Source organism: Python bivittatus, unplaced genomic scaffold (genome assembly GCF_059951505.1).
Source record: "Python bivittatus isolate LINGU-HERP-01145 unplaced genomic scaffold, Pbiv_v1 ctg000350_np1212, whole genome shotgun sequence".
Taxonomy (NCBI): Eukaryota; Metazoa; Chordata; class Lepidosauria; order Squamata; family Pythonidae; genus Python; species Python bivittatus.
This window is the reverse complement of record NW_028277074.1, coordinates 23,670,427-23,690,987: the sequence shown is the minus strand read 5'-3', so window position 1 is coordinate 23,690,987 and position 20,561 is coordinate 23,670,427. Positions and strand designations below refer to the sequence as shown.

At 39.9% G+C, this 20,561-nt stretch overlaps 2 protein-coding genes and 1 long non-coding RNA gene across 5 annotated transcripts in view; 1 reads left to right on the top strand and 2 right to left on the bottom strand.

Annotated features, from left to right (window-relative positions):
• Window positions 1–2,872, bottom strand: part of LOC148215142 (uncharacterized) — a 14,046-nt gene extending 11,174 nt beyond the window's left edge. Inside the window, exon 1 of the long non-coding RNA XR_015796805.1 lies at window positions 2,772–2,872. This is a non-coding gene — a long non-coding RNA (uncharacterized LOC148215142). The remainder of the gene's footprint in view (window positions 1–2,771) is intronic.
• ICOSLG (inducible T cell costimulator ligand) overlaps window positions 1–7,129 on the top strand; it is a 23,235-nt gene extending 16,106 nt beyond the window's left edge. For all 3 annotated transcript variants that reach the window (XM_007426344.4, XM_025165500.2, XM_025165499.2), the window contains exon 6: window positions 624–7,129. In XM_007426344.4, coding sequence (XP_007426406.1) covers window positions 624–658 — 35 coding nt within the window. In that variant the 3' untranslated portion in view covers window positions 659–7,129. The remainder of the gene's footprint in view (window positions 1–623) is intronic.
• On the bottom strand, window positions 6,964–20,385 carry GATD3 (glutamine amidotransferase class 1 domain containing 3). Its single transcript, XM_088144724.1, has 7 exons — window positions 20,006–20,385; window positions 15,158–15,210; window positions 14,767–14,880; window positions 13,914–14,033; window positions 13,112–13,204; window positions 11,112–11,267; window positions 6,964–8,851 (listed from the first exon to the last, which is right to left on the bottom strand). Exons 1-7 carry the CDS (start codon window positions 20,135–20,137, stop codon window positions 8,722–8,724), a joined length of 798 nt encoding a protein of 265 aa, XP_088000850.1. The 5' UTR covers window positions 20,138–20,385; the 3' UTR covers window positions 6,964–8,721.
• Between the last annotated feature and the right edge of the window lie 176 nt (window positions 20,386–20,561).

The following is a 20,561-nucleotide window of genomic DNA, read 5'->3' as shown; positions in this document are numbered from 1 at the left end:
TTCTAATACTCTCATTTTATTTAATACTACGCACATCATACCACAACTATTGCATACCACAACAAAAACTAGCTAAAATTTGAGCTCCATCTTCATGGTGAGTCCTGAGAGTTATTGCCAGCATGATAGCTATAGAAAGCAAGCTGGAGTCTTTAAAAATGGAAGTATATTTTGATCCAATTAAAGAATAAATGTGCAACTCCTTGCCAAATGGGCAGCATGGGGCCTTTTAGAAGCTTCATTGTGGCCCAACATATACATCCTCAATTCCCTGCTATTCTCAGCCGCAACTGGGTTTTGGAAAAGCTGTCTTTCTGAAAAGACCAATGATTGTAAAGACTTTTCAGTCCATAAACCAGAGCATCCAACATTCTGTGTTGACATTTGGGAACATTACAGTCTTCCCTTTGCAGCTATATTCAGGGGATTGAGTTGCTTTAACTTCCTTCCACAGAAGACCTCTATACTAAGGTCATGGGATGGATGAAAGACGGTTTAAGTATGTTGATGCTAGTGTGCCATTTCTGAGGCTGAAAAGCTTGCACACTCCACTAAGTGAATATTGACATTAAGCAGGTCTCTTTTTTCCCATATATAATAGATCTTTTATTTTACTTTTGAAGCTCCTGTTGAAGTGATAAATTTCCAGAGGCCATAAGTTCCTGGGAGGAAATCAGCTGACACTGCAACACGACCTTGAAGAATTCCCTCAGATATTGGACACAGTATGTCTTAACTGTTGTGGAACTAAATACTGAACTGTCGGTAACAAAGTTCTGCTAACGAAATCCAGTTATACAAGTGACTGAAATCAACTTTCAGCTGCCTCTGCTATGGGTTGGGAATGAGACAAAGGCAACCTCATGAAGACATGACAGTCTTGGATCTCTGTACTTTATGGTGTATGTAAGCCTTTAGAGTTAGTATTCATGGAGGATAAGGCAATCAGTGGCTGCCAGTCATAATGGGTATATACTGTGTCCAGGATTGGAGGCAGTATGCTCTCAGGACCAGTAGCTATAATACGGTAATGGAAAGAGGCTTATTCCTTACTTGTGGGTTTCCAACTGCTATCATTGTCTCTGTCAAAAAAAAAAATGGTAAACTGGATAAGCTTCTGTCTGATCCAGCACAACTCCTGCTGTTTTCTGGTCTGTGTTTTGCCACAGTGAAGAGTTAGCAGTAGGTTCATAGATATGAAGGCAGAAAACACAGAGGTTATATAGAGGTTGAAAGCACTTACTGACCAAAGCAAAGCAGAAATGTTTTAACTGAATGGTATAATACAGACAGGAAATAGACATGGAGAAGCCAAAAAAGAAAAGACACGTCCCCCCTCCCACATTCTTCCCCAGTAGAGGAATGAAAATACTGAACAGAATCTCATGTTCCTCTTGCTAGCAAGCTCCTCATTCTTGTCATAGGCACAGACAACATTCCCCAGATTCATCAACTAATGTGCACCATCCTGTCAAAGAATCAATTCCACAATCAGTCTTATCCATAGAGGAGAGAAGTACTCTAAGACTTTATTGAAATTATTAATACTACTGTACTGAAACATCACTTTGTTTATATTGATGTAATATGGATGTGCCATGGTTAAAGGGTAAAGTTAAGGGTAAAGAAGCTAAATTCCAGTTAGTAATTTGATGTTGCATTATGATGGAGTGGGAGAGGCTAAATAGTTGATTATCAAGCAACTTTTTATATGGACGAGATTCCAATCAATGGACATCTCACTGTTATCCTAACCCTGGAAGGTCAGGAGGAGTTAGATATTCTCCCTTCTCTGGATATTTCAATGATCAAAATTTTATTACATTTTCCAAGTGTAATAATCAATTTTGTTTTCTCTGTAGATTAAATTATCAAGTTTTTAAAATGTAAATGTTATTTAACAGGGCAAGATCCTTTCACGTTTGTAAAAAAAAAAAAATCCCTCTATAACATTTGAAACTCACAGGAGTCTTAATTAGGCAAAAGTCTTCTGGGTGTCTCTGTGACTCTGTATGAATTGGCACAAACGCCTTACTCTTGAGAATAATTTGCAAGACCCATGTCCATCAGGGAATCTCAACCTGCTACAGAAACGATCCCACAGTGAAATAATCACAATGTGATCATGAGGAAGAAACTAAGGGGGAAGAAAGGGGAATTCAGGGGAAAAGTGAAACCAATGTTACTGTTGCTAAATATAAACCATAGCAGAAAAACAATTTCTCCTTGAGAAGGGTCATACAATATTGTATGTAAATAGAAAAGGGAAATCTGCAAATATATTTAGCATTTTAATGATGCAAGTTCCCAAGAATTATCTATTATTACAATACACATTTAACAAAAAAGTTGTGAAAATTCCATGCAGCTTTGGAAGTACAGAATGCAAGTATTGCTGTTATAATTATTTTTCCATTCAAATTTAAAGCACCATAAGCATATTGCTAGATTGTTCCTGTAGGGATGGAAAAGACAGCATTTTCTAACCATTTGTTTATAAAGCCATAGCAAATGCATCAGGTTTTAAGGGTACAAATATTCAGAATAAGGCATACTCAGAAATGCTACCCTTGGTGACATGAGCAAGTATGAATGATATTAGACTGTTAAATGTCATTTTAGACTTGTATATTTACCACAGACCCGTAACAAACAACTTAGAAATGAAAGATTTGGAGGAATTCTTTAATTCTATTTAACAGTCTCCCCATATCTGAGCCTTTTCTGTTAGTGTGGAATGTAGGAGTTGAGAAGAAATATATAGAATTTACCAGTATAACTTGATCTTGTAACGGCTTCCCATTTATTCATGCTTCCCAGATTGGCAGGATTGCAGCTCTTGAATCCCTTGATTAAACAGCGTATTCTGTTGGGAGCTAGAAAATGTTTCTTCCACGTTGTAGTGCCTGTCCTCTGGAATAGTATCCCTTTCAGATCTGTATGGCTTCTACTCTGTTGATATTCTGAAAGTCCTTGAAAATTTATCTGTCCTCCTAGCCTTTGGGGTAGGATGATTGTTGAGCCCTTATAGGTTATGTTTTGTTGCTATGTATGGTTTTCTCTTTTGGGCATGCGTGATCTATTTCTCAATTGTTATTGTTTTGTGCTTTTAAAGTGTAAGCCACCTAGAGTCATTTGGAGTCAAGTGGTCTCTCAATTAAATTGTGTGTGTGCATGTGTGTGTGTGTGTGTGTGTGTGAAAAATTCCCCTCTCACCCCTGTGGGTGGTATGTGTCTTCCTCAGTCTTGGGTCCTCTACCAGGGGCCTGGGAGTTTGAAGGTTCTGTGCAGTATCTTAGCCATTCCTAGCACTGCACTCTTCTGGACAGAGAGCTCTGATGTTGTTCCTGGGATCTGCTGGAGCCACTCTCCCAGCTTTGGAGTCACAGCCCCGAGTGCTCCTACCACTACTGGGACCACTTTGGCCTTTACTTTCCACATCCTCTCTAGTTCCTCCTTCAGGCCCTGGTACTTCTCCAGCTTCTCATACTCCTTCTTCCTGATGTTGCTGTCACTTGGCACTGCTACATCTATCACCACCACTGTCTTCTGATCCTTGTGTACTACCACAATATCTGGTTGATTGGCCAGTACCTGCCTGTCCATCTGGATCTGGAAGTCCCACAGGATCTTAGCCCTGTTATTCTCCACGACCTTCTGTGGAATCTCCCATCTGGACTTGGGGGGGTCTAGCCCATACACTCTGCAGATGTTCCTATACACAATGCCAGCTACTTGGTTGTGCTGTTCAGTGTATGCTGTTCCTGCCTGCATCTTACACCCTGCCACTATGTGTTGGACTGTCTCCGAGGCCTCTTTGCACAATCTACACCTTGGGTCCTGTCTAATGGATCCCTGCTTCTATGGATCTGGTGCTTAGTGCCTGTTCTTGTGCTGCTACGATCGGTGCCTTAGTGCTGCCTTTTAGTCCAGCCCTTTCCAGCCACTGGTAGGATTTCCCAATGTCAGCCACCTCAGCTATCTGTTGATGGTTCATCCCATGCAGGGGCTTGTCTTGCCATGGTACTTCCTCCACTTGAACTTCCTCCCATGTCTGCTGCTGCCTCAGGCATTCTCTCAGCAGCTCATCTTTGGGTGCTATCTTACTGATGTACTCCTGGATGCTCTGGGTTTCATCCAGGACAGTGGCTTTGACACTCACCAGACCCTGCCTGCCCTCTTTCCGGCTGGTGTAGAGTCTCTGGGTGTCAGACTTGCAGTGGAAACCTCCATTCATTGTGAGGAGCTTCTGGGTTTTCACATCGGCAGCCTCCATGCCCTTCTTTGGCCAGCTCCGTTAACTGGCAGGGTATCCAATAACTGCCAGGGTGTACATGTTGATGGCATGGATCTTGTTCTTCCCATTGAGCTGGCTCTTCAGGACCTGTCTTATCCTTTGGTGGTACTTGGATGTTGCTGTCTTCCTTGCCTCATCGTGGTTCCCATGTGACTGTTGGATATCATGGTACTTGTAGGTGGTCTCTATATCTGTTATGTGATGTGTGTGTGTGTGTGTAAATCCAAAATTATCTTAACTAAACCCTACTGAACTTATTAGAACTTAATTCTAAGTAATGGTGCTTAGGAGTGCACTGCTTTCTCAGAATGCAAAAGTATATCCAGGATTCTTTCCAGGTTAGTTCATCAGCCATAATACCTTTGGCTTTTTGCTCTGGTTCTATGATTATTTTACAGGTAGTCCTTCCTTAGCAACAGTAATTGGAACTGGAATTTTTGTAACTAGGCAATGCAGTCATAAAGCACAATGTCACATGACCACATCACTTAGCAATGGCAGTTCTGGCACTTCTGGATTCACGTCATTAAGCATGACCTCTTGCTGGTTTCCCCATTGACTTTGCTTGTCAGAAGCTGGCAGTGAAGGTCACAAATAGTGAACACGTGACCTTGGGGACGCTGCAACCATTGTAAGTACAAGGACCGGTCTCAAGTACCACTCGTTCAGCACTGTCATTAAGTTTGAATAGTCACTGAACAAGTCATTAAGCAAGGACTACATGTATAAGAATAGTTATATTATGCGGCTTTAGTTAATGTGTACTTCAGAACTGGATATGTGGAATTGTAGTTAAAAAGGCCCTGATATAACTTACAGCCTGAAGCTGCACATCAAATATATGTTGCTGTTCAAGCAGAAACTTTGGTGCAGTAAGCTATTTACTTGTCCAGAGAGTATGGAATTATTGGGTATATTTTAAAGGTAATCTTCCTAGATTCATTAAGCATTAACTTTCATCTTAGTGGCGGAAGTCTTTGACAGTTCTTACCAGCAGCAATTGCAGGGGTCTTCAGTTATAATCAATATTAAGCAGATGCATTTTTGGCACACCCGGTGGGTAGTACAGGAGAAATTTCTCCCTAGAATTTTTAATAACAGGATCAGACATACTCTTGTCAATTTCACTGGTTCATCAATAAACTTGTAACAAAACCAACAGAACCCAACCTTTCACATTCCACTGATAAAGTTGTTTAAAAATTGGCCATGGAGGGCAGCGACCAGTGACTGGAGAGGGGCATTCCTCCACAGCATATAGGAACCAACTGGATGGAGGTGTTTGCTACAATGAAATGAAGCACAGCAGGCTAACTGAGCTAGTACAAGTTAGAAAACACTAGTTTTGAGGTGCGGTAGGAAAAAAGAGGGAGCTCTTTGTGTAGTGGATGAGGAAAAGGTAGAGAATGATGATGTGTGTTGCTGCCATCATACTGGAGCAAACAGGCCGTGTGGATCAACCCTGTAATCAGATCTCAGAAATCTTACTTACCACCTAGTCATTTAAGTTGGATTTGAATCTAGAGCTTTTTGCATTAAAAAGGGAGAGACCTCACTATTTATCTGTTAGGTCCTTCCACTTTCCCTGAACAGCCTCATTTTTCAGAAAAAGTTTTTAAAGTGCACACACATATAATGGTGTATAGAAGTATGAATGTTGCCTATTGTACTCAGCATTCTGAGAAGACAAGACATATTCTGTAAGAATTTAAAGTTGAAGTATTAATAAAAATCTTCTGCTTGATGGCATTTAACTTACTTAGCCTCAATAACCCCACTTTTTTCTGCTTATGAATTTAGTTCTTCTTAAATACAGGCAGACTTAGAATGTTAAAATACCCTTGGAGTCTGAAAATTGCCTTAAGTCAGTTTACCAAAAGTCCTCCATGCAATTCATGAGTAGGAAGCATATACTGTATAAGAATATTCTCTGCCTGGGAATAATGCCAAGCTACATATAATCAGAACTGGCCAAGCCAACAGATACCCTTCAATGTGCCAAGCATATTGCCCCCAAGATAAGGTTGACATGTTTTGGCCTATGAAGGAGAAGCCCATACTGGAAGCACAGTCCTGGCTGTTGCGGCTTGGCATGAAGTGTCCACTGGCAGCCCAGATAGGGACAACCCTATTTAAACCCCACTCCCCAAACAAGGTAAGACTGGAAGATGCAGAAGGGCAGTTAGAAGGAGAACCAGATCAAGATCTGCTGGTTAAAGGTGGTGGAGTCACTGTTGCAGAGGACACTTTAGTAACATGCCTGCCCACAAGATGGAGTATACCCTGTGTGGCTCATGTGAGTGATTCTACATCTATGAAGAACCACCACTGATGTTCACATTTGATAGAGACATTTGTGTGGCTAAGCTGGAGTCTCTATGAAGGCTGGCCAGAAATAGTTGACGCAGATATGTCACCCCATCCATTTTGTGATTCTGGGATAAAAAATGAAGTATCAAGGGGCTCATATCACGTTGCCATTGCTTCCCAGCAAAAATTCCCATTCAGTATGGTTCAAATTTTGTTCTAACAGAACACTCAAGCTGTTTTGAGTTTTGTTTTGCTGGAATACAACTAACTTAGGAAGTTCTTGTTTTTGTGAACATACCTTATATATAAAAAACACAATAATATTGCAGTATGTACACTGGCTTCAACTGCTTGACTGAAATATTAAAATAGGAAGTTATTTTATTTAAGCTTTTAACAGATTTTTAGAAAGTTAGATACAAAGCATAAAGTAAGAAATAAAACTATAAAACATGATATAAAACATGCTATAAAACATGATAGAAAGGTTTTTAGTGATGTTTTCTTCCATTTGCTCCCCAACTACTAACCTAAATATTTGTTCTTTACCTTGAACATTGAGGATTATTGCTAGTATCTTTTGAAGTTGCTTCATCTATTATTTTTAATTAGTCTCATAACTCTTTTCCTAGAAATCATATTCCAAATATCTAAGTTTGCTTTGCTGTATGATGTGTAGTATATAAAGGAGCCATTCCTGCTTAAATTTAGACTTCTAAAACTGATCCATACAGTCAGTTTTGCCATTGCTGCATTATTCTCCAATTTTGATTTCTCTGTCTTGTGGAGGTGAGGTTTTTTAGAGGGAGGAAAAAAATCTTGTAATATTCTAGGCAAGAGACAGAAAACCTATGGCTTGCTAGATGCTATTACAATCATCTCAGCATCTGTCATCACCTGGTGGGACTGGGGGACTACAGGAAGCTCTGGAATGCTATAGGTACCACACCCATGCATTCATGGCTTGCTAGAGCCAGTTTGGTATAGGTGCGAAAGACACTAGGCTGGAAACCAGGAGACTGTGAGTCCTAGTCTGCCTTAGCCACAGAGCCAGCTGGGTGACTTTGGGCCAGTCGTTCTCTCTCAGCCCTAGGAAGAAGGCAGTGGCAAACCACTTCTGAAAATGTTGTCAAAAAACCTGCATGGACTTATCCAGGCAGTCACCAGGAGTCAAGACTGACTTGAAAGCACACACACAGACAAATGTGTTCACCTAAAAGTATCACATGAGTTCTTTTGAATTAAACAGACACAAATAGACCAAAGAAATATTCTGCATATTAATAAAAATGGAAACAATTTATCTTAACCATCCATTTTATTTGAGTTATGTCTAATTAAGAAGAGTTACTTTCTCTTAATTGATCTGAACTACTGCACATTGGTTTGCTTCCTCAATTCCCTTGGTAGATCAGAATGCTTGATAACATTCACATGGACTCCACCAGAAGAACACAATGTATTTGTAAAACATTCCCTATAATTAGAACTGTCATTTGAACTAAAGTCTCATTTCTTCAAGTGACCACAGATGATATGTGGTGTCTAATTCTTCAGGAATGTGTAATATGCCAGTGCTTATGATATATTAAGCAACCAGATATTCACAATACTAATAGTAAGAATCCTTCTAATTATCTTGGCAGGAAATTATTCTAGTGCCTACTCCAAAATACATTACAAAATGAGTGGAATTTTATTCCGCTGTTCTAGATTCCTAGATTCTGTTCTCTAGAGATTATATCATACTGGTGATTCAAAGCCAATTGCATGACTTTAACATGCTGTATCACAATTTCTACAGTAATATATTGGAACTGATGGGCACGTAACATGCTTTGGAAACATTATTAAAGCTTGTAATACTTTAAAAACTTAAGCCATTAATTACAGTTTGTTTAAAATTGCCATGTTCAGAATATAAAACGATTGTCAGTGACAACTGGAGAAGCATTTGACGTGAAAAGGAGCCTGATTCAATAGGCCTAGGATGTTCCAGTTCAGATATTAAGTCAATCCTCTAAAATACCACTAAAAGTACATTCTGTGCCAACTGTGTCATCAGAGCTTCAATATTCCTAAAAGCTACTGCTGCTGTTAGTAAGCCATCCAATTCATTTGCCTGTCAGCTTTAACACATTTTTTACCATGGCTCCAATACCATCAAAGATGTGATGCAATTCAGCTGCACACATAAATGCTGGTGTGGTAACTATCTTGTTGGTAGTGTCCACATGCGCTTCATGAAGGAGGTACTTAAGGAAAGTAACAACATTAAATAACTTTGTAAATCAGCAACAGCACACTTCCTTCTCACAAAAATATCTTCCTTAGATGACAACATTTGACCAAGTTATCTTGGTTCAGAAACTAGGCAGGGTTGAAGGTTGTTGATATTTGAATGGGAAATCACCAAGGAATACCAAAGCTGTAGGGAGGACTGAGAAGATGAAAAATACTCTGAAAGAAAGTAGTGGCAAACCATTCCTGCAGTATCTCCAAGAGAACTGCATGCGGTCACCAAACATCAAGCTTAACTTCAGGAATGCTTTTTCCACATTTGAGCTGCAAAACAATTAGTAGACAGAAAAGTTGCTGCTGTCTAGTGGTATGGATTTTTGCAGACTATATATAGTACCCCTATTGGAGGGGTGGATTTGTTTAACTCCATGTAATCACAGCTAAACATCTAAGTTTTAAACATTTATTAAGAAACCAGCCATGCATTTCAGAACTATTTAAAGCAGAATAAGCTCTTAACCTTCTATCACTCCAGTTTCCACTTAAGAGCCTGACAGCTCGCCCACAAATTAGAGATGGGCTCCAGCATATCATCTAACATTCTCTAGGGTTAAATTAATGCCATCAACTTTTGCAAGAACAGTAATCACAAGGTGAAATTTCCTCATCACTTTCTGGGTTACTTTACATCTGAAATGAAGATTCAAATAAGAAGGCTGTGTTGATTGAAATCTATGTTAAATGCAACTTTTCAAAATATTGAAGAATATCTTATAACTTAGCATTTTCCCCCCAGAATTCAGGGCATAATTTGGGCTAAGCAGACTATATTATTATTTGGAAGTTTATTTTACCATGCTTTCAAAATAACCAAGGGGAAAAGATCAACTCTGAAAAACAAGAGAACACTTCCAAAACATTTCTGAGAAATAAAACATTTGAACATTAAATGACTGAATGGTTGAGGCCCATGCCTGATCATAAGAAAACTGCACTTCACTTTCAGCTAACTGCAGGTTAATGTCATGTCCAAACTCAAATAGCTGTCAATAACCTGTACTATAGTTCACTGAAATAAGCCAAATTCAAATTGTACACTTATACTTTCATGCTCCTTGTGGCCAGGCTAAAGAAAAAGAGGGAAATGGGGAATGTACAACGTAACCACAACTGGATGTTAGTCTAGAATGAAACCAGAAGTCTTCAGTCTCATCTTTGTGGCAATAACACTGAAAAAACAGGGAGGGGAGACTGAAAACAATTAGAGCTTAATGATTGTGCCCAAATAAGGCTAATTACTCTGCTTTTCCAATTTATAATATTATCTGCATTCTTCACGCAAGGATAGCATTGTGACAGGAGCAGAGTAGAGAAGGTGGAGAAAGAGAGGAAATTTAAAATCTGCTTTAATATTTCTTAAAGAGATAATAAATAGAAGATATGTCCATTTAAAAACAAATTCTTCATTCCTAATATTAATCCTTGAGAAAATTTAAATAATTTCCCATACTGTTCTTCTTAATTATACACAGCATCACTAACTTATGTGCAAGCCTATTCTTCTTGGGAGTATGGGGGCGGGGGAATCACAAGATTAATAGTATTTTCTCTTTCAAGTTTAAAGAGGGAGCTTTAGTCTCAAAAGAGAGAATCCAACATTGTTCCTCTCCTTCACCTATGTAAAAATGTCCAGAATCCTTACTTCACAAACACTGAAGCTCCAACATCAGAACAGAAAAGGAGAAAAAAAATGTTGCATGGCTTAAGCAAGAGAGAGACAGTAGATGCAAAAAAAATCTAAAGTCAGGCATTGTGCTATTGAACTAGGAGAAAATGTAGACCACTCTTTGAAGTGATCTAAGCTTTCTCCCATATTCCAGATTTTAAAAAGCAGCCAGTAGGGGAAGAAGAAATGCAAACATTTCCCCCTCTCTTTTCCACCATGTTGCTAGTTAAGTATTGATAATAGCAGAGCTTCTGAAGCTGGAGGATGATGGTTTCCTGGTTCTGGAAATTTAGAAAGCCAGGGAGCGTTTTAGCAATAGAACTCATACCATTATTGGGAACTTACTGGACAATCCAAAAGAGTTCTTAAAAGTTCTTCACTTCTGTAATTACAGTTAGGAAACACTTCAGTGGCATTGATATAGTTGACTTCTATGGATTTTCTTCAAAACATGTATGTGGTATTGGAATTGTGGCAGAATTAAGGGATTCCTCAATTCTGCCTCAAGGTAACCAAACTGAACATGTAAAGGATATTGTTACTTCTCTAATGCAGTGTTTTCCTCCCATGGCTTTAATGGCCCCAGCAGTGTCAGCGTGAGGCCACTTCCCACCTTGTTCTTCTTCATGTCCTACAGTGACTTCAGTGCCAGGAAGAACCTTTGCAGCCAAGACAGGGGAAATGCAGCACAACCTAAAGAAAGCCAATACATAATCTACATACAGAGTTCAGCATAAGAGGATTATGTACAGTCAAGATTAATGTAGTCATGGAAAAAAGAAGTGTCTGATACTATAAAATATTTTTAAATTTTAGTGATTAGATGTTTAGAGATAGCTTTTATTAACTATTATGGTCCAATTAAGCACACAGCAGACATTTTACATACAGTATATACTTGCAGGTAAGCCAAGAATTTTAGGTTCCAAAATACACTCCCAAAATTGGGTTTGGCATATTTGCAAATGTGCTTATCCACGAGTAGATACAGAACAGGTAGTCCTCACTTAATGACAGTTCTGAAGTTACAATGGCCTCAGAAAAAAGTGCTTTACAAGTTGTACTCACACTTATGACCGTTGCAAACCGTCGCACCACCCCCACTGTCATGTGATCACAATTCAGGCGCTTTGCCAGTTTCTGGCAGAAAACTTCCATTGGGGAAGCTGGATTCACTTAACAACCATGTGGTTCACTTAACAACCATGTGATTCATTTTATAACCACAGTGATTCACTTGACGAGCATCATAAAATCGTCATAAAATCAGGTCTGATCATGTGGTGACTTGCTTAATGACCTCACTGCTTAGGAACCAATTTTCCAGTCCATATTGTGGTCATTAAGTAAGGACTACCTGTATACTTTTTTAAAGTACTGTATATAGTTGTAGATATCAATAAAAGTTGTTTTCTAGAATAGATTCCAGTTAAAATTGTCACAATTGGCTTATCCTGGATGGGCTTATCCACAAATACATATGGTAAATACTTTGCTCATATTAACCTTAAAGATAGATCTTATAATTATGGCTAACGATTTTAATCAGATTTTGAATCCTTTGACTGTAGTAGTATTTTAAATACATTTTGATCATATAGATGGAATGTGCTTCAAGCCTACCTAGTGGAATTAAATTTGGTGGACACGTGATAATTTTTGAATTTAACCCAAGATTTGTTTTCCAACCATTCACCAGACATATTCTTTTGGCAAAACATTTAACTGTTTTTTAATATCTCAACCATTAGGTCATTAGATAGACAGCTGTACTATAAATTCTATTTTATCTGACCATGTTCCATAACATTATTTCCAGGAAAATTTGTTCTACTGATTCAAGATGGCATTTAAATACGTCATTTATATTTATACAAACCATTACGTTCTTTGTGATTTTTTAAAATTATACATATATGAGAGAGAGAGAGAGGGAGGGAGGGAGGGGGGAAGAGAGAGAGAGATTGCCTATATATTTTGCTTTGTTCTGGTACTTTGTTTGGTACTTTGTAGTTTGTTTCTCCCACACATACCCTTTTTCTTGTATATCATAAATAAAAAAAGAAAAGAAATGCCACACCAGCTAAAAGAAAGCCTCATAAACCCTTCATGGAAGGGTTTGCTGTATTATGCCTAGTCAGGATTATATTTGCGCTGCAGAGGGCAGCTATGCAATCCCAGAAAAGGAATGGCTGCTTTAAGGAGTTATAGACAGGTGTTTTTTCTGGCTACCTTTGGCTCTGAGTACCTGTTGGCCTTCTAATCTAAAGTAATCCTTGAGAGTTGGGCAGCACGCCCGTTTAATAAATTAACTTTAATGAATAGCTTAAACTAGCTTTTCCCACTTGGATGACCACCCAAGCTCACAGCAGCCACTAGCTATTGATTGTGACTTGCCAAGTGCCTAACCAATCTGGTTTTGAAGTTTTAGGCTTGTAAGCTCATTTTATCTGGGAGAATCACCAGAAGTAAGTCTCTGACTGAAGTGAGGGCTGTAGAAGCCTCTTTGGGAAAGAATATTTAAATAGTTGACATACCCAATGGGTTTTCTTGCTTCGTAGAAGTCTTTAAGCACACGCTCAACTTCTTTATTAACTTTACAGTCTTTCCCATCCACAGCAAAGGTAGATCTGCCAGAACAAGAGAAACCCACAAAATGCATTACAGTTCTGAGATACACACCCACACTCAGTAACCTGCAGGATATGAATGCTTGAAATAACCACAGATTTTTTGTCATTCATAAATGCAAATACTTTAACAGAAAAAGTTGATCAATAAAAGACAGCTACCTTCTTCACCCCAAGTTCCTTTCAATGTGGAAATGTTTTTTCCAGCAAAAATGTCAGGAATAGCAAAGTCAGTCTTTCCACTTGTCATTCCAAAAAGAAACGGGCCGGGAGGCAAGGGTTTATCGATACAGTAAATTTATATTTCTCCTTTCTATCATACAGTTACCAGAATTCTCCCCTTTCCAAGAACTAAGGAAAGGGAGCATTAACTAAGTATTCCTTCCTTTTATCTTAAAAAGGGGAACTTTGAGGTTCTTTCCTTGGTTCTGCTACCTCTGAGACTTTAAACAAGCTTCCACAGGAACTAACAAAAACTTTTTCCCTGCGTAATTGCTCTGCCAAGGACAAGATCTGTAACCAATTGGGAAGGAAGAGTTTCCCTGAAACGATCCAGATCAGAAATTATACAACTGTCAAAGTCATATTGATGTATATGTTGGCAGGTGGATGTTGGAAAAGAAACACAGAGAGGGGAGAAAAGAGAGAGCAACTGAATCAACAAAGCAGCAGTAACATCTTGTGGCAACTTACAGAATTCAATACTCACAGATTTTTAGCAGCTCCAAAGCCTCCAGGAAATATTACTGCATCATGGTCCTTTGCAGTAAGTTTAGCCAAGTCAGCAATTTTCCCACGAGCGATCCTTGCTGATTCTGCTAAGACGTTTCTTAGGAGAATATCAGTATAAATGCTTTTGTGGCACCCAATTTCAGAGCAGTTATCAGCAGACTTTTAAAAAGAACAGAGTGCCTAATTCCTCCATGTAATGAAAAACATAAATTATATTGAAGGAGGAATTGAATGGCTTTTTAACAAAATCACCACATTAAGAACCCATTCTTCTTAAACAACTTGTTAGTAGTTGCAGAATTACCAAATTTATTTGTGAAGTATTTCATACGCTACAGTAACATTCTAATGACTTGATTCCAGAACTGTGATCAGAATAGGGGGAAAAACTCTGCCTCAACAGAGAATGCTTCTAGTATACAGTTACCTCATACAATATTTTAAACTTTTAAGCTTTTGAAGTCTGGTGTTGGAAAAGATTCCTAAAAATACAGCAGACAGCCTAGAAAACAAACAAATGGATCATCGAACAAATCAACCCAGAGTTCTCACTTGAGGCACAAATGATCAGGTTTAAATTATCCTGCTTCAGACACAATATGAGAAGACCTAGCTCTCTGGAGAAAGCTCTGATGCTGGGAAAGGTGGAAGGAAAAAGAGTACAACCAGCAGCAAGGTGGATAGACTCACAGTGGTGATGGGGGCACCATTAGAAGAGCTGAAGGACTAGGTTAGGGACAGATCATCATGGAGAAAATTTATGTGGTCACTGAAAGTCAACAATGGCTTGATGCCACATAATCATAAAATATATTTTTAGTCACTCTTACCTTGACTCCCCCTCAGCTGGTTGCCCTTTGCTGTGATCAACAACATGCATCTGAGAAATATTTGGGGCATACATCTCAATATCGGCTCCTCCTCGGCTCAAATGAACCAATATCCTACATATAAATTTAATAAATTATTATTATTATTATTATTATTATTATTATTATTAAAATATCGTAAGGACAGAATGAGATTAAATAAATAACCCATTATATGCAACTTTAACTTAAAACAAAATACTGATAGAACGTATGAGGGAGGATGCCGTTCCAAAATATTCTAATGGGAAGTCACCTGATGCTGAAATGCTGTCTGGATAACTAGACTACCTATCAATCAGTTCTACTGAGGGTAATGGAGGTAGTCCTACAATGTTAGAAATACACTTACGCAGAGGCTTCGTGGATTTCAGTGCCATCATAAACACCACAACCAGAAAGAACCTGTAAAAAGAAATTAAGATCAGATAGAATAGCCTTTCCTGGATACCTCCTAACCCTGCTAAATATACTGAACTGCAGATAAGATGATAGAAGAAGTAGCCTGACGTAGCTAGACCACAAATTGTTATGGACCAACTTAGAGAGGGAACAAATACATCTGGAGATAAAATAATGCACCTAGTCTTACTGATTATTTCCTTATACAAGTAATGTAGATTATTTTATTATACGAAGTATAGAAGAAATATGGAACTATGCCAGGGTGAAGTACTTGGCTAGAAGAAAGTGGCTGGGTCTGTGCCAAGATCATAGATTTTTTTAGTGAAGGCACATGACTCAGCACAAGACCAAGAGCACGTAGGCAGAAAAGGGGAAAATGCTAGAATACACCAGTAAAGTGGTGCATACATGCCTTAGGTACAGAATATTAAAAAAGTAAGGACAAGCAGAGAAAGGGTAGTTTCATATTTCAGCTGCTGCAGGACATGCTGCTAGACAGGATGTCACCTGGTTAACATGGAGTGGAACAGAGAAACAACACAGTCTGCCAAGTCCAGAGATTCCAATCCTGGGACAAGGAAGAAGACCAGGAGGAAAAGTGGAGCAGCTTGGGAGAGCAGACTGTGTTGTGTGTATGGAGATTCAGGTGCTGGATAGTGAAACTTTGTGAGTTAAAGGCTTTGTTGGTAGCAAAACAGTAAGGAGAAAACTCACAGACATTTCTGTATCAGTAATCAAAATGAGGGGGAGAAGAAGCTGTTATAAATTACAAGTGGAAAGTGAGAGACTTGAGAGAGAGGAAAATTAAGTAGGTTAAGATTTGATTTCCTATATTTCTTACACTATTCTGTACCTATATAGAAACACATACTGTTTTTGTAAATAATATTTCCACTTATATATAATATTAGATTAAACAAATCAGGGATCTTATTCTGGACACTATGATTCCTATGCTAATAAAATAGTGTGATCTAATAATGCAGTATTTAGGCTCTGTGTGTGTGTGTGTGTGTGTGTTGTATCAGCTCCTATCCTGACCCATCCTCCCACAGGGACAACCTATTCTTAGGAGCTCACATTTCAGACCTGGCTGTTATCTTAAACACACTCTCATTAAACTAAGTAGCACTAATTGATCTTCAAATATTGGTGTAACTTTCTAATCTTGTATGGAAGGTTCTAATGATTTTAGTAATTTCTCCATTTCAAGAACTGTATTTTTCCTAGAAAAAAAATTTGTTAAGACACCCAACCACCCATTGTGGTTTATATACCACAAAGAAGCAAAGAATGAAGCAGCAGGAAATACTGGTTTTCTTTATTTTACTAATTTATTATAAGCCAATTATACCATTCTATCTTAAATGCTTATTTCTGACATCCACATTTTTTTCTTTTATGACAAAGTGTGTGACATCCACACTTTATCTTTTATGATAAAGTAGGAGTCCCTAAAAGTATGGAAATAGAGGACAGTTATATGCAACAGTATTCAGAAACAAGTTAAACAGGACTTGACTGATTATTCTTTGGGGAAGGATTGAGGGGATTAAACAATGTTAAGCCTATTGTAAGACTTACACTACAATTTTTGCATGTCTTCTGCCTCAAAAAGATAAGGCAGAAACTATGCCACCAATTTTCTACAATAATAGAGGAGCCTCCAGAGAGCACAACGAAAGGTTGCCCTATCCTGTTCTACTATGTATTTGGATAGTCACAGGATGCTTAGACCTGTCCAACAAAGAACTGGAAATAAGGTTCCAATCTAGAAAAGTCCAATCAAGAATAATTACAGTGGGGCAAAAAAGTATTTAGTCAGCCACCAATTGTGCAAGTTCTCCCACTTAAAAAGACGAGAGAGGCCTGTAATTTTCAGCATAGGTATACCTCAACTATGAGAGACAAAATGGGGAAAAAATCCAGAAAATCACATTGTCTGATTTTTAAAGAATTTATTTGCACATCATGGTGGAAAATAAGTATTTGGTCACCTACAAACAAGCAAGATGTCTGGCTCTCACAGACCTGTAACTACTTCTTTAAGAGGCTCCTCTGTCCTCCACTCGTTACCTGTAGTAATGGCACCTGTTTTAGACCTTGTTATCAGTATAGAAGACACCTGTCTACAACCTCAAACAGTCACACTCCAAACTCCACTATGGCCAAGACCAAAGAGCTGTTGAAGGACACCAGAAACAAAATTGTAGACCTGCACCAGGCTGGGAAGACTGAATCTGCAATAGGCAAGCAGCTTGGTGTGAAGAAATCAACTGTGGGAGCAATAATTAGAAAATGGAAGACATACAAGACCACTGATAATCTCCCTTGATCTGGGGCTCCATGCAAGATCTCACCCCGTGGGGTCAAAATGATCACAAGAACGGTGAGCAAAAATCCCAGAACCACACGGGGGGACCTAGTGAATGACCTGCAGAGAGCTGGGACCAAAGTAACAAAGGCTACCATCAGTAACACACCGCCAGGGACTCAAATCCTGCAGTGCCAGATGTGTCCCCCTGCTTAAGCCAGTATATGTCCGGGCCCGTCTGAAGTTTGCTAGAGAGCATTTGGATGATCCAGAAGAGGATTGGGAGAATGTCATATGGTCAGATGAAACCAAAGTAGAACGTTTTGGTCTAAACTCAACTCATTGTGTTTGGAGGAGAGACAATGCTGAGTTGCATCCAAAGAACACCATACCTACTGTGAAGCATGGGGGTGGAAACATCATGCTTTGGGGCTGTTTTTCTGCAAAGGGACCAGGACGACTGATCCGTGTAAAGGAAAGAATGAATGGGGCCATGTATCGTGAGATTTTGAGTGAACACCTCCTTCCATCAGCAAGGGCACTGAAGATGAAACGTGGCTGGGTCTTTCAGCATGACAATGATCCCAAACACACCACCCGGGCAACGAAGGAGTGGCTTCGTAAGAAGCATTTCAAGGTCCTGGAGTGGCCTAGCCAGTCTCCAGATCTCAACCCCATGGAAAACCTTTGGAGGGAGTTGAAAGTCCGTGTTGCCCAGTGACAGCCCCAAAACATCACTGCTCTAGAGGAGATCTGCATGGAGGAATGGGCCAAAATACCAGCAACAGTGTGTGAAAACCTTGTGAAAACTTACAGAAAACGTTTGACCTCTGTCATTGCCAACAAAGGATATATAACAAAGTATTGAGATGAACTTTTGATATTGACCAAATACTTATTTTCCACCATGATTTGCAAATAAATTCTTTAAAAATCAGACAATGTGATTTTCTGGATTTTTTTCCCCATTTTGTCTCTCATAGTTGAGGTATACCTATGATGAAAATTACAGGCCTCTCTCATCTTTTTAAGTGGGAGAACTTGCACAACTGGTGGCTGACTAAATACTTTTTTGCCCCACTGTATACTGCACATGCCCTTTTATGTAATATACTTCTTCATACAACAAATATGAAGTATATCAACAGAGAACAGTTGGTTTTCCAACTCCGTAAGACCTTGGCCAGCCCAGTGCAAGTAATCTGTAGCAATACAAACAAGAGACAGCTTAAAAGACTAATATATTAATGTAGCACAAAGTTTTGGAGATTAGAATCAACGCTATCAAGTATCAGTCTTTAAGATGCCAAAGAAACTCTGATTGTACACACAGAGAAATTGGAGCAGAAATTCCTAACTGTGCCTCCCTAGCCCACAAGAGCCCTCCAATGTTGCAAATCAGCTATAATGTTTAATGTAATAGAAAGGTTACTTGATTAACCACATTGAATATAATGCTACTTGCACTTAATTTAATTTTAATTCAATCAAATTCAGTTTTGTCATGCTTCCACTCACTTCTTTTGTCTTGTCTACTTTCTGCACCCCTAGATGCCACATAAAGTCCAGGGATAATCCTCAATTTGAAAAGAAAAAAGTGCATTCTGTAGCTAAATGCTGGTCTACAACTGCAGACACCAAGGTTTCAGCCATTAAGTTCAATACGTAATTACAAGCAAGTCACTATTTTTCAATCTAACATACCGAACAGGGACAATGTGAAGTTCTTCATATATGTCAGTGTTGTCCAAACTTGGCCACTTTAAGATGAGTGGACTTCAACTCCCAGAATTCCCCAGCCAGCACAGCTGGCTGGGGAATTCTGGGAGTTGAAGTCGATTCATCTTAAAGTGGCCAAGTTTGGACAACACTGCTATAGATGCTTCAAGACAAACAAGTTTAAATATAACCTTATACATAAATTAAACTCAGAAATAACTAGTAAAGTTACCACCGGGGTCAACTCAGCTCCTGATGATTACAGGGACACAAATATCCTTTTTTTTTTTTTTTTTTTACAAAAGCACAAAAGCGGCTTGCCATTGCCTTTGAGATGTCGTGCAGTTTCCTAGTCTAGTCCTGGGAATCCCCGATCCCTGAGTGCCTAATGGCCTATCTAAGTCCAGCCAAGGTCGGCCGCACGCAGTCACCCAGCACCCCTGTGCGGAACTTCACTTGTCACCAATCATTGGCGCCTAACACACACCCGACACACCCATCTGACTCTCCAATTGCGGCAGGGTAAGCGGACTTTCCCTGTCTGGAAAAAATGATGTCACGCTGCAATGTTTGCTTTTGCCGCCGGACGGAAGCCTCTTTCGGTGGAGTCTGAGAAAAGCGGCTGCCGAGGGAGTGGTTTGCGCGGGCGGTGGAGTCCCGCGCCGTACAGATTCCGAAAGGACCCTTCCCGGCTGCGCTTCCTCCTCCTGCCCGCAGCCACGGGGCTGCTATGTTTACCCGGCGGAGGAGAGGCGAACTCACCACAGCGACTTTAGCCCCGCGGCGCTGCGCCGAGGAGTGGAAGGGCGAGCGGGAAGCGGGGACCCCCCTCGAGAACAGCAGCACCGAGGACAGGAGAGGCGGCCGCCCGCTCGCGAATTTAGCAGCCCACATGTCGACTCGGAGGAAAGAACCGCAGGGGAGCGGAAGGTTACGCTGCGGCCGGAGCCCTTGCGAGCGGCTTCTCCAAGGGCTGCGTTTCGGAAGGGGACGCGGTACCTCCACCCAGCGGCCGGAGGATTTACTCCGGCTCGCCGCTTCGTTGCCACGCGAAGACTTTGGTCGTCGCTGCCAAGGGGAGCGGCGTGATCTTTGGAGCCGTCCACGCTCCGCAAAATGCAACGTATTGGTGTCCGGCTAACCCCACATAGACTCTTCCGTACTGTAATGCCTTTTGGTGGGCGGGGAAGGCAAGCAACGCGCTCAGATAAAAGGTGGTTTGGGTGATTTGTGGAGCGAAACCAACCGGGTGGAATAGTCGATCCCTGCAGCCTGGATACGAAAGGACTTTAACCCAGGAATGCGCCTCTTTTGTGGC